Source organism: Sorex fumeus, unplaced genomic scaffold, assembly GCF_029834395.1.
Source record: "Sorex fumeus unplaced genomic scaffold, SorFum_2.1 ptg000003l, whole genome shotgun sequence".
Lineage (NCBI taxonomy): Eukaryota > Metazoa > Chordata > Mammalia > Eulipotyphla > Soricidae > Sorex > Sorex fumeus.
Genome location: NW_026606060.1, coordinates 54297805 through 54310172, shown reverse-complemented (window position 1 = coordinate 54310172; position 12368 = coordinate 54297805). Strand labels below are relative to the sequence as shown.

The window sequence follows — 12368 nt, the reverse complement described above, 5'->3', positions numbered from 1 at the left end:
GAAGGCCATCCGTCTGTGTTGGCTCGCCCAGCGGGCGCCCGCCGCACAGCAGATGTTAAGTGAGGAGGGGCAGAGACTGAATGCCCATCGGGATGCCTATGTGCACAGCTAAGAAAGGACTGCAGGGTGTCCTCTGTGCTCAGTGGCCAAAGGCAGGCTGACCACCATGGTGGGCCTGCTCCCCCTGGCCCTCACTGGCCCAGGGCTGCCCCATGCTTGCTAAGGGATGGTGGCTATTTCTAGCCAGGTCACCCTGGGGCCCCTTTGCTCTCCAGTTCTCCACAGGGAGTGGCCTGGTCCTGACCCTCTGCGGATGCACCAGCTCTGGGGTGAACCCCGCCACCTCCCTGATTCCTCCTTGGGCTGCTTCCAGGACACCCGCCGCCAAGGAAGCACCAGTGCAGCCAGCCCCAGGGAACTGCAGCCTGAGAGCAGTGGCCCGGGCTACAGGAGGCTAGGAGGCAGTGCCCCCTCGAAGGAGCGAGTTCCAGACGAGCCCACAGCTCAGCACTCACAAGGCGGGGACCACCAGATGTGGGCCTGGACCCCAAAGCCCGTCTCTTGTTTCTAGGAAGACCAGGTTTGAGATGGAGGCCACGCCAGCTCTCCAAACACCAGCTCTCCCATGGCCAGCGGAGGGGCCGACAACACACAGGCATGTGCTCCAACGGACCCCGGTGGGGCCCGCTCAGCATTCGCGAGGGACCGTCCTGTATTTAGGATGATTCTCAACAAGCAGGATCCAAGCCAACGTCTTGGAAACGCTCCCTCGGCAGAAGGAAAGCCGCTACTTGGCATCGACTCGACTCGCTCCAGCTCACTGGGCACCAGTTGGCACCCACGGGGAGGCTTGAAGGTGCCACATTCACGAACCACGCCACGAACCACGAACCGATCCACCAAAGCCACAGCTCAGGCCACTGGGAACAACTGGGCCAGTTGGGTCCTCTGTGTGCGAGGCTGTGTCAGGGCACGGGGCGGGGAGGTTTCATATTGGCGAGGGCCAGGTGAGAGACGGCAGCAGGGAAGAGCCTCCGTCCAAGGCCACGGGCGTGCTCCGTGGAAGGGCCACACACCAATATGAATCTCTGCGGACACATGCATGCTGGGGCGTGAGGGGGGAGTGCGTTAATACCTGAACTACAGGAATATGTCCATGCAACACAGCAAAAGTCAGAGCCGTCCAATGGCGGGTCTCGGGGTGGACGGACGGGTATTTATGAGGAGTACTGACAACCTATAAACAAATTGAAGTTATTTTCAACACGTGATCTTCGGAACCCTGAGACCAGCGGGGCTGACCTCTCTGAGGCTGGGGGTGTGGGACGTGAGTTGGAACTGGAAGAGAGACATCCGGGAAGGGCCCGGAGGAGCTGGGGATGCGGGGATAGAGGACACAGTGCCCTGTGGTTTCTCCTGCAGGGCCCCATGACGCCGCCGCAGGAGCCCGTGGGAGGATGTCCAGGTGTCTCCCTCCTCTTTCTGTGCTTTCGGGAAGGCGGAGGACACCAGATGCCGCCAATCGTGAGAGCAAAGCCTGCGATTCCATTCGGCGGGGCAGCAGGGCCCGGTGTGGGGAGGTGTGCCCGGAGATTTCGAACCTCCCTCCGGCTGGAGCAGTGCTGCCGGCCTCGGCTGGCACCTGGGGGACAGGGACTTTTCTGCTCCCACACGCGGAGCACCAACTCTTCCCTGGATACGGCACAAACCCGCAAAACTTGGCACCTGACTTCGGCTAGAGGGGGCTTCCCCTCGCGCTAGGGCGAGAGCAGGATTTAGCACGATGCCCAGTTTGGGCCTCCAACGTTCTGGGTCGCAGACCCACCATGCCGGCTTACAGATCAGCCTCGAGAACCCCGAGTCCAGCACCAGGACCCAGGCTGCTGAGGACCCCTGCAGAGGGGTGCACTTCGGGGTACCCAGCAGGGGGAACCCCCACATCCCCTGGCTCCTGTCAGATCCAAATGGGTCTGGATTCCAAACCCGGTCCACTGCCCGCTTTCCTCAGAAGAAAAGGAAACGCGCTAATAAAATCCTTGAGAAGGCACAGGACGAAGACCGCGCGCGTGCTCTCTTGCCTACACGGTAGAGGATTTCAGGGCCGCGGAATTTTGGCAGCCGGGTTCCAAGCTCACACGTCCGCCAGCACAGAACAGGACTGAGAGGCGTGGGTCCCCAAGGCAAGTCCAAGGAGGGAATGGGGGTCCATGGGGACTGAGCAGGGAGCGCAATTAGGGGGTCCTTCCAGCCACTCCCGACGGCCAGTATGACCGCGGTCCGTTCTTCAGATCCATGCACGGAGCCTCAGAATGGTTCATGCCACCAGCCGGAACACAGACGGAGGGCTCGGGGCTGGGCCGCCTCAGAGGGTGAATCTAAGGGTCAGACCCCAAAGCCCATGGAAGTGCATTCTCCATCTATCCCACTGCCTCTCCGGGAAGCGTTGAGATTCAGCTCTGAGACTCCCTGCTTCTCAGTGCTCTAGGTGAGGGTCTGTGTCGGGGGGAGGGTGGCAGGTATTGGAGAGCTAAACCTCAGCTTGGGGGAACACAGATCAGCTGTGCCAGCAGGCAGAGGGTTCGGGCTCCAGAACATTCTCTTGGCTCCAATGCCCAAAGGATTCTAAACCTGTCAGTAAGACAGGGAGATCCAGTCTGGCGGGACTTCAGGGGTCGTTTCTAAAGGAATCACGCACGTGGGCAGCAACGTGGCTGGGTTGGGGTCTAGGGTGGAGGAGCCACTGTAGAGGGTGGCCCAGAGGCCGCGGAGCCGAAGCAGAGGGAGGGTCCCTGTGATGTGGAGACAGCTCCCCACCCCCGCCCCAGAGAGGACCCCAGGAGAGAAGCACCCTTCTCCTCGCCTGAACCCCGGGGACGGGTGCCCCGGCAGCCCCCAGCGTCCTCACCTCCACATTCAGGTCAGCTCCAGCGTCCAGCAGCATCTGAACCATGGCCTCGTCCCCACGCACACACGCGTACATCAGTGGGGTCATGCCCTGTGGGGACCGGAGAGCAGAGAGAAGGTTTATAAGGAGGGACAGACAGACGCTTACTTACTTGCTCGGGAGCAAGAGCAAGTTCGGCTGGTGTTCCAAATTTGCAGGGGAAAAAATGTGCATAAAAAAATGGGGGCTGACCTTTGACCCATCTGGTTACAACCTACCAGGATTCAGCTTTACTGGGGCAAGATGCAAGGTGTGTTTTCTGCGTTTATCTTTGCCTAAACCAGAGGGCTGTGTTGGTTTTCGTGTTTGCTGAAGCACATGGCTGATTTCAGCTGACAGATCTTCAGAACTTTTTGGAATCTCTAATCTCAACCCTAAGGGATCTGTCTATAATCACAATTCCCTGAACACTTCCTCTTTCCCAGTGTAACAAGTGCTATTTTATTCTTTCTTTCTTTCTTTCTTTCTTTCTTTCTTTCTTCCTTTCTTTCTTTCATTTTAATGAATCATCATTGGGCTGGAGCGATAGCACAGCTGTAAGGCGTTTGCCTTGTACGCAGCCAGTCCGGCCAAGCCAGGTTTGATTCCTTTGCCCCTCTTGGAGAGCCTGGCAAGCTACCGAGAGTATCTCACCCGCACGGCAAAGCCTGGCAACCTACCTGTGACATATTCGATATGCCAAACACAGTAACAACAAGTCTCACAATGGAGACGTTACTGGGTCCACTCGAGCAAATTGATGAACAACGGGAGGACAGTTCTACAGTGACAGTGAATCATCATGAGATACAGTTACAGACTTAAAAAAAATCTGTGATTACGTTTCAATCAATGTTTGAGTACCCATCCCTCTACCAGTGCCCTTTCTCCACCACCAATGTTCCTAGTGTCCCTCCCACCACCCCTTCCCCTTCCCTCTCCCCTGCCTCTGTGGGAGTCACATTCCCTCTAACTCTCTCTCTCCTTTTGGGTGTTATGGTTTGCGATATAGGTACTAAGCAGCCATCATGTTGCTCCATAGCCTACTTTCAGCATGCATCTACCATCCCGAGCAATCCCTCCAACCATCATTTACTTAGCGGTCTCTTCTCCCTCCCCAAGTGCTGATTTTGTTGCATCAGCTGCTGGCCTGGGTGAGGGGTATTGGATGCCTCAACACACCTGAGCCCCAGCGCTGACACTGGGCCTGATGCCATCATTTAAAAGCGAAACGAAGGTGTGTGTGCAACAGCATTCAAGAATTTCCTATGAGCCCCCTGCTTCCAACCTACCACCGGGGTCCCACAGGCACTAGGAGCTTTTCAATCAGCGCTGTTGTGATTGGGTTGTTAGTGGGAAAATGTTCAAGTTAAGAGTCTTATATTCTCCTGCACGTAAGGTTATTTCTAGCTTAATCAGAGGGATATGGAAAACACAGAGCCACCACACTGGGCTCTGGATGGGTTTCCAGGAAAAAAAAAAGTCCCAGAGGCAATCAGGCAGGAAGTTCATTACTGCGCTGGGGTGGAAAATGGGAAATCTTCTAACCTCTGAAATGGAGACACTTGCCACAGTACAACACAGGCTTGTGTGGAAAGGGCTCTTTTTAGAAGAGAAGGATGAGAGTCGGACTCCAGGGGGAAGACAGGCAAAAGAGAAAGCAAAAGGATGAAGAGAGAAAAGGAGGCTGTGTAGCTGGAGGAGCTGGGCAAGGGGACCCCAGGCTCAAGGAGAATCTGAGGTGGGGAAGAGGCGTTTGAATCCCTTGCAAGGACTTCCCTGAGGAAATAATCAGGTCCTGGGCAATGATGCGAGTGAATACTGTGTGTGTGTGTGTATTTTGGGGCTTGAGGGGGCTGTGCATTGCAGATAAGAGCAATTAGAAACAACTTAAGCATCTGAGCATGGAGTTATACGTGACACCGATTCACAGCCAGACTGTTTTATGTAGCCATTCCGAGTGACTTAAAAACATCCACAATGAGATTGTATACCGTGCCCACAAAACAAACAGAACATCTTAGAGAAAGCAAGGTATAATGAATTCCGATTGCCTTGCATCCATCTCACAGTCTGGGTTCCAATCCCTGGCACCACGTATGGCCTTCCGGAACCATGAGGGTGATCCCTACGCATGGCCGGGAGTGCGCCTGAACTCTTCTCCTTGCCCAATATATATCATTGTGTGGAAGAACGGCAGCTTCTTGGAGCATCCCAAGAAGACAATTAGCCACGTTCCCCCCCCCCCCCCCCCCCCCGCCCAGCACTTCCCGGGGGCTGTGCTATGCTGGGCATGGGAGAAGCAGCCGTGTCTGTCTGGCCCATCCATCTAGGGGTCCTGCCGAAAGACACAGCTTGCTTTCTGTATGTGATGTCTTTGCAACATCTTCACCCCGTGAGCCTTGTTGAACTTCATCCTGGAGTTTGGGGGACAGAGGTGTCTCTCAGAAATTCCCTGTTCACTAAAGCCCCTCAGAATAAACGACTTTCTGTATCCTAAACGCACTCTGAAACTTGGGTTGAAAAGAAAATCATCTGCCTGGTCTTGTTCTGTGATGCAGAGAACTAATTTTAACCGTGCTGGAAAGAAAAAAAGAAAAACTTGAAGGACAGAGACTAAAAATAAAAATGATGGTTATCTGGGTGATGACATTATTTCCTTTCTAGAACAGGACAACTTTCCTCTATTTTCCATTTCAGCTGCAGCGATCACGTGCTGTTTCTATAAAGATGAACACGGGTTTTTTTTTTTTTATAAGAGTTTTAAAACTGTAGCACTGTCCTCCTGTTGTTCATTGAATTGCTCGAGTGGGTCCAGTAACGTCTCCATTGTGAGACTTGTTACTGTGTTTGGCCTATGGAATATGTCAGGGGTAGCTTGCCAGGCTTTGTCGTGGGGGCGAGATACTCTCGGTAGCTTGCCGAGCTTTCCGAGAGGGGTGGAGGAATCGAACCCGCCTCGGCCTGGGCAGGCTGGGCCCAAGGCAAAGACCCTACCGCTGTGCTACTAAAAAAAAATAAAAATAAAAATAAAATAAAATAAGCCACTACCCGAAGTGGCCAGCAGAAGGAGCCTCTGTCCAGGGTCTGCTGCTTCTCTCCTGCAAAGGGCCCTGGGCTCCGGGGTGGGGGAGGGGTGTCCGCTGGCCACTAGGTCCCCGACTTACCTGCTCGCTCATGGTGTTGATGCCGTCAGGCCCCAGGAGGGACACCGCCTGCTTCACCAGGTCCGTCCGCCCACAGTTGAGCATCCGGAAGCCCAGGTCCTGTTTGAACTTGGCTTCGATGGCCACAGCGTCCAATTTCCGAGATGCGCAGAAGCAGTCGTCAGCCCTGAGGAGGGCAGAGAGGGTCAGGGGGCGCAGCGGCCATGCCCGGCCGGCCCTGAGGGAGCATGGGTTTGCTTTCGGTGCCGTTGCCCTAGTCTCAGGCTCCCACAGCAGAGCTGCCCAACCCTGTGCCTCCTGTCCCCTGCCCCACGCATACTCACAGGCGGCGGACACTGACCATCTACACGTCCACACACAGTCAGCAGCGCTGCACAGAGACAGAGCAGGAGAACCCCCCACTTGGGTCACACCCACACACAACTCTGCTTTTGTCTTCTGTGTTTTGGCTTGGGGGTCATACTCAGCAGTGCTCCCGGTTACACCTGGAAGTGCTTGGGGGGCCATGCGGTGCAGGAGTGAATCTGGGTCACCCACATTAAAGCGTTCGCACAGCCCAGTGAGCATCTCTCCGACCCCACCGAGGGTGCGTGCACGAGTGGGTGTGACTCTGTGTGCATGTGGGAGCATGCGTGTTTGAGCACTTGAGTACAAAAAAGTATGTGTGTGCATGCTCACATGCACGTCTGAGTATGTGAGCATGTGTGTACAGGTGGACGTGTCAGTATGTGTGTGCATGTTCGCATCGGTGTGTGCACATGTGAGTATGCATGCCTGCGTGTGTGAGTGTCCTTGTGATGTATGTGCGAGCACGTGTGTGAGAGCATGAATGTCTGTATGTATATGTGAGCATGAGGATGCATGTGCCTGAGTGTGCATGTGTGTGAGCATGTGACTGTGTGTGAACGCATGTGTCAACATGAGTGTACACATATGAGTATGAGTGTGTGTGCCTGAATGTGCATGTGTGTGAGCATGTGACTGTGTGGCTGCATGAGTGTACACATGAGTATGAGTGTGTGTGCCTGAATATGTGCATGTGTGTGACCGTATGACTGTGAATGCATGTGTCGGCATGAATGTTTACACGCATGTGTGAGCATGTGTCTGTGCACGTGTGTGCTTGCATGTGAGCCTGTGGGGAAGTATGAGATGTGAGTCACAGTGAGGAAGACCTTCCCCACCGCAGCCCACTACACTTCTGAGGTGACTGCCTTCCCCAGCAGGAGCCTCTTGGAGCAGAGAGGCAAGAGCTGCAGTTCTTTCTTTTTTTTTTTTGTTTTCTGGGTCACACCTGGTGATGCACAGGGGTTACTCCTGGCTCTGCACTCAGGAATTACTCCTGGAGGTGCTCAGGGGACCATATGGGATGCTGGGAATAGAACCCGGGTCGGCCGTGTGCAAGGCAAATGCCCTACCCGCTGTGCTCTCGCTCCAGCCCGAAGAGCTGCAGTTCTGAGCCTGCCCCTTCCCTGTCGAGTCTCTGAGCCCCTCTACCCTCCCCTTCACCCTTCATCCCCACCGTCAGCTAGATTCCATGTGCTTGGACCTGAGGAGCACCGCAGTGTGGGCACTGTGTGGGGAGCCTGTGAGTGCTCGCTGAGCGCCCAGAGATTGTTTACCAGCCACAGAAGTCCTTGATCTCAATTAGAAGGGAACAAATGCGAGAAAATTGTGGGCACTGAGATGAGGGTGATAATACTTGTTATTGGAAGAAGCTGATTAAAAACAGTTTTTTGTTTGTTTTGGTTCTTTTTTTTTTTTTTTTAAGTTAACATGGCTACGACAGTGCAAACACCGACGTGATGGCCCTCCCTGCTCTGTTACTGGGCCTCTACCCACAGTGGCCCCGGCGCTCCCCACCATCCCTGTGTCACTTCTACTCCTTCCTGGCGGTCAGCTCAGTTTCGCGATCCGAGGCCCATGCGCTGCTGTCTGTCCGTCTGTCCCTCTCCATCCCCCTGCAGTGGCGTGGGCTTGGTGTCTCCCAGGAAGCCGACGCCTGGGAACTGGGCCTGCTGCTGAGATCGAGCACACAGCCTCCTCCCGTTCCATGTGGGAGCTATGGGAGCCCCTTCCAGAGAGGAGGAAGCACGTGACCCCGGGCTGGCAAGCGGAAGCCCAGGACCTGACCGGGGTGTCTGGGCCCTGACTGGTCCCCTCAGTGGCACCTGACCCTGCTCGGGTGCCCACATCATCCCACCTCTTGGAGCCGCCTCTGGGATGCCTCTGACATCTACACTGAGCGTGTCCAACACAGCACTGGTTCAGGGGCAACACAACCCCACCCCATCTTGGAACGTGTCCCCCGGTTTTCACACCTCTGGAAATGACACCGCTGGTCTCTCCTTCCCTCGCACCCACATCCGATTCTTCAGCACTTATTGGCTCTGTGACCAGAACCCCCAGCCTGCCCCTGGCCCCTGGAGACCCCAGTTCTCAGCACAAGCAGCTCTGGCCTCCCGCATCGCTCCCTCCAAGCGCGAGTGAGGGTCAGGGGCTCGGGGCCACCGAGGCCCCGCTGGACCCTGTGAGGTCTCTGACGTGCAGGTGAGCCCTGCCAACTTCTCCATCCTGGTGACATGGTCACGGTTTCACACTGCAGGCGAGGTGGTCCTGGTTGTCCCGAGTCAGTCAGGTCAGTTGTGAGGACCTGGGAACAGGCCCAGGCTGATGTGACTGTGTCACAGGCAAACTTTATTTTTTTAAAATGGGGTGGGAGAGTGTCCACGGGAAGGCACTTGCCTATTATAGGCTGATTCAGGTTCGATCCCTGGCATCCCATGTGGTCCCTGAGCACAGAGCCAGGAGTAAGCCCTGAGCACTGCTGGGTGTGACCCCAATGCTGACACCCTCACCCAAAAGATTTTTTTTTTAATAAGTCACTGGAACTGACTCCTGTCCCAGTAGGAGTGCAGACCAACCAGAGGGAAGGGACTCAAGGCTGGAAGACAGTGATGCATTGGCTGAGCCATCCCGCAAGGAAGGGAGGGAGGAAGAAACACACAGGAATCTTCCTGAAGCCGCAGTTGTCTGGAGCGCCCTCTGCAGCTGAGAACCACCACACTTGGGGTCCTCCCAAAAGGGGTCTGGGCACAAACATGCCTTCCTGGGCCTTAAAGGACCAGCTCACTGCTTTTTCTGTCTCCTAATTTCTAGTCTCTAGATAACGCTGGAGTGCGAGTAGGGCGTTTGCCTTGCACGCGGCGGCCGAACCGGTTGACCTGAGGTCAATTCCTCCACCCTTCTCGGAGAGCCCAGCAAGCTACCAAGAGTATCTTACCTCCACGGCAAAGCCTGGCAAGCTCCCCATGACGTATTCGATATGCCAAACACAGTAACAAGTCTCACAATGTTACTGGGCCCCGCTCGAGGAAATCAATGAACAACGGGAGGACAGTGACAGATAACGCTTTTAAGTCTGTGGATCCAAAAAAGGCCGAGTACGGTGGAGGAGACAGTCCTGGTTTTAACTCATGGGAATCTGGTGACTCCAGAAGAACGTGTCCAGAGTGTGTACACAGGATAGGCAGCCTGGGTGGTGCGGTGGGGATGAGGGGAATATGGGGGTGGGGGTCTCATGGCTGCGGGGTATCCCGCGGAGTCCCCTTCCAGCTCCCCGCTTTCCAGCCTGCTGGAGAAAGAGGCTGCGCGCCCACTGGTCAGGTAACTGTGAGAGAGCAGAGATAGTGTGGCTGGGCCTAGCTGTGGGCTCTGAGGACACTTGGAAATCACTTTCATGGGGGGAGCACTATGCCCAGCCACATGCACCCCCCCCCCCCACCTGTGGCTTTTCATCTACTAGGCCCACTCGATCATGGCCCTGAGTGTGGACCCCGAGGTGGAGAAGTGGGAAAGTGCAGCTAGGCCCTGTAGGACCCCTCTTGAAGCAATCTTCCTGAAAGCAGTTCCCACGCTCCTGGCAATGCCAAACACTGAGCAAGACCCACAGGGGTTTCCACGCTCAGACCATCCCACGGTTTCTCGGCAATCACAGGAGCAACAATAACCTGAGTAAATGTTACCCAGGTAACATTTCTTGTATACGAGAAACTATTTCCCGTTTCTCTCTAGGGATAGGCAGAGGTATTTGCTCTCCTGCAGGTACCTGGGAGGTACTGGGTGGATGCGTGTGCCAACATTTCTATAAACATATTAAAACATGCAAAATTTACACACAAACATATGTAAGAAAGATCTGAAGATGCGAACATACTACATATAAATTTGAACTTTTTGGGGGGCGGTGGTTTTTTGTTGTTGTTGTCGTTTCAGGGGTCCCAACCAGCATGGTGCTCAGGGAAATTCGTACTTTTACTCTCCAAAATATATCATCCCAGAAAGGCTAAGGTTTCCAGGTTCCACAGCCAGCAAGTGGTGGGGCTGATATTTGAACCCAGAAGCTTATTCTATGATTTTTCTTTTGTTTTATTTGGGAGTGGGGGTTGGGCCACACCCGGTGGGGCTCAGGGCACAACCCCCCTATTCTGTGTTCAGTGCTCACCCCGACTCTATGCTCAGGGCTCACTTCTGGTGGTGCTCAGAAGGCCATATGCAGTACCAGGATCAAATCAGGGTCAAAAGCATGTAAGGCAAGTGTCTTACTATATCTCAGACCCTATTATTATTTTTCGAAGTCATTTTATAGCTGTAGAGCAATTACACCAATAAAAGTGTTTTTTTTTTTTCTTGAGGGGTAGAAGTACACCCTATGCTCTGGGTGCTGTGGGACAACTCCCACAACTTTGTGCTTAGTGCTTGCTCCTGGCACTGCTTGGAGACTGAGTGACCCCCACAGGTTACCCCCACTCTGACCACCCCACTCCCTCCACTGGCTCTGTGGGCTAACAAAGGTCTTCCCCCATTTACTGTTCAATTATTCAAATGCTGCCCGGGTAGCTGCTGGAGACCAGGGACTTGGCCGGGTGCCAAAGAAAAAGAAAATCCCAGCCACAGGCTTAAGGGACCTCTAACAACTGCCATCAGATCTCCCGAACAGTGCTCGGCCCAGCATCTCCTGGGTTCAGTAGCACCGGGGTGACCAGAACCACCTCAGTGATGCTTTAAGACCATGTGAACTGGACCCAGGGTCTGCGTGTGCGAGCCACGCGCTCCACCTCCCAGCCATCTCCCTGCCCGAGTTCTCTCTCTCCACTCTCTCCACCGCACCCGGCTTGCCCTTGAGTGGAAACCCAGAGCCATGCCCCCGATAACAGATGCAGGTTTGCGAACCCCAGATGCCAGCTCCATACCTGCCGAAGGTCGCTGTAAGGGGAAATCAAGGCTGCCAAAGGCACCAGGCAAAGGCGCACCCGGGCTCGTGCAGGGCGGAGACTCTCACCATCTCATCAGACCTCCACCTGGACACATTCCTGGCTGGCACGACTATGGGGTGCCAAGTGTGAGGTATCTGCTCTGGAGAGCCTCAGCACAAAGAATTATCCAGCCCCCAAGGCCAACAGGGCTGAGGAGGAGACACCCTGGTAATCACATTTTCCCTGCAGCGTCTCTTTTCCGATCAGGCCATTCCCGTTACGGAATTCCGGCAGTGTGACAATATCATGGTGCCTTCAGAAATAACTCCTGAAACGGACCAATCAGAGCACTCCGGAGCTGACTCCAAGATTGGCCCCTGGCCTTCCTCCTCCACACCCTTTCCCAAGGAAATCAAATCCCCCTTCCTAGGCAGCAGATCCTCTGATGGATGTTTCACCTTTTTTTCTTTGGGGTAGCACAAAGCAGAACAAATTGAGACTGTTTCGTGCTGTTGGATGTGGCATCACGATCTCGGTGCACCCTTCCAGGAGCGAAAAAATAATATTGTTGCAGCAAATGGAACATAAAATGCTTGAAAAGTTCCTAGGAGAAATCTCTGTCCAAAAATTGTGCCCACTTGCTGTTTAATGCTGTCATTAAAGTAGAGAAAAGAACCAGCTCATTAAGCCTGCCATAGGGAAGGTAAAGAAACTATGATTCTGGGTCCTCCTTCCAATGTTCTGTTTCTGTAGACAATTAGAGGCCTGGTGCCCTTCTCATTCTTACAAGCAGATGCCCAATTATTGATAAAACTCATTATTAACAACCCCAGAAATTCTGGATCTGTCCAAATATATAAAATAAAAATCTCAAAAGCAACGGCAGCAAAAACCCAGAATAATGAACGTAGATGTTTCTAAATGGATTGTGTTAGTATGCTATTTTGAGTACAAATAATTCAGCAGCATTATATATTTACTGCTTGGGTACCATGCTTTTATTTTTTATTCTTTAAAAAGAGG

The 12368-nt window shown here is 54.0% G+C and overlaps 1 protein-coding gene across 4 annotated transcripts in view; it reads right to left on the bottom strand.

The window, feature by feature from the left end:
- ABTB3 (ankyrin repeat and BTB domain containing 3) overlaps positions 1-12368 on the bottom strand; it is a 258895-nt gene that overhangs the window by 30514 nt on the left and 216013 nt on the right. For 2 of the 4 annotated variants that reach the window (XM_056115285.1, XM_056115275.1), the window contains exons 5-7: positions 6091-6256; positions 2906-2995; positions 1136-1237 (exon numbers count right to left, since the gene is read on the bottom strand). In XM_056115285.1, the coding sequence (XP_055971260.1) occupies positions 1136-1237; positions 2906-2995; positions 6091-6256 (358 nt within the window). The remainder of the gene's footprint in view (positions 1-1135; positions 1238-2905; positions 2996-6090; positions 6257-12368) is intronic. The other 2 variants (XM_056115290.1, XM_056115281.1) reach the window with 1 other exon arrangement.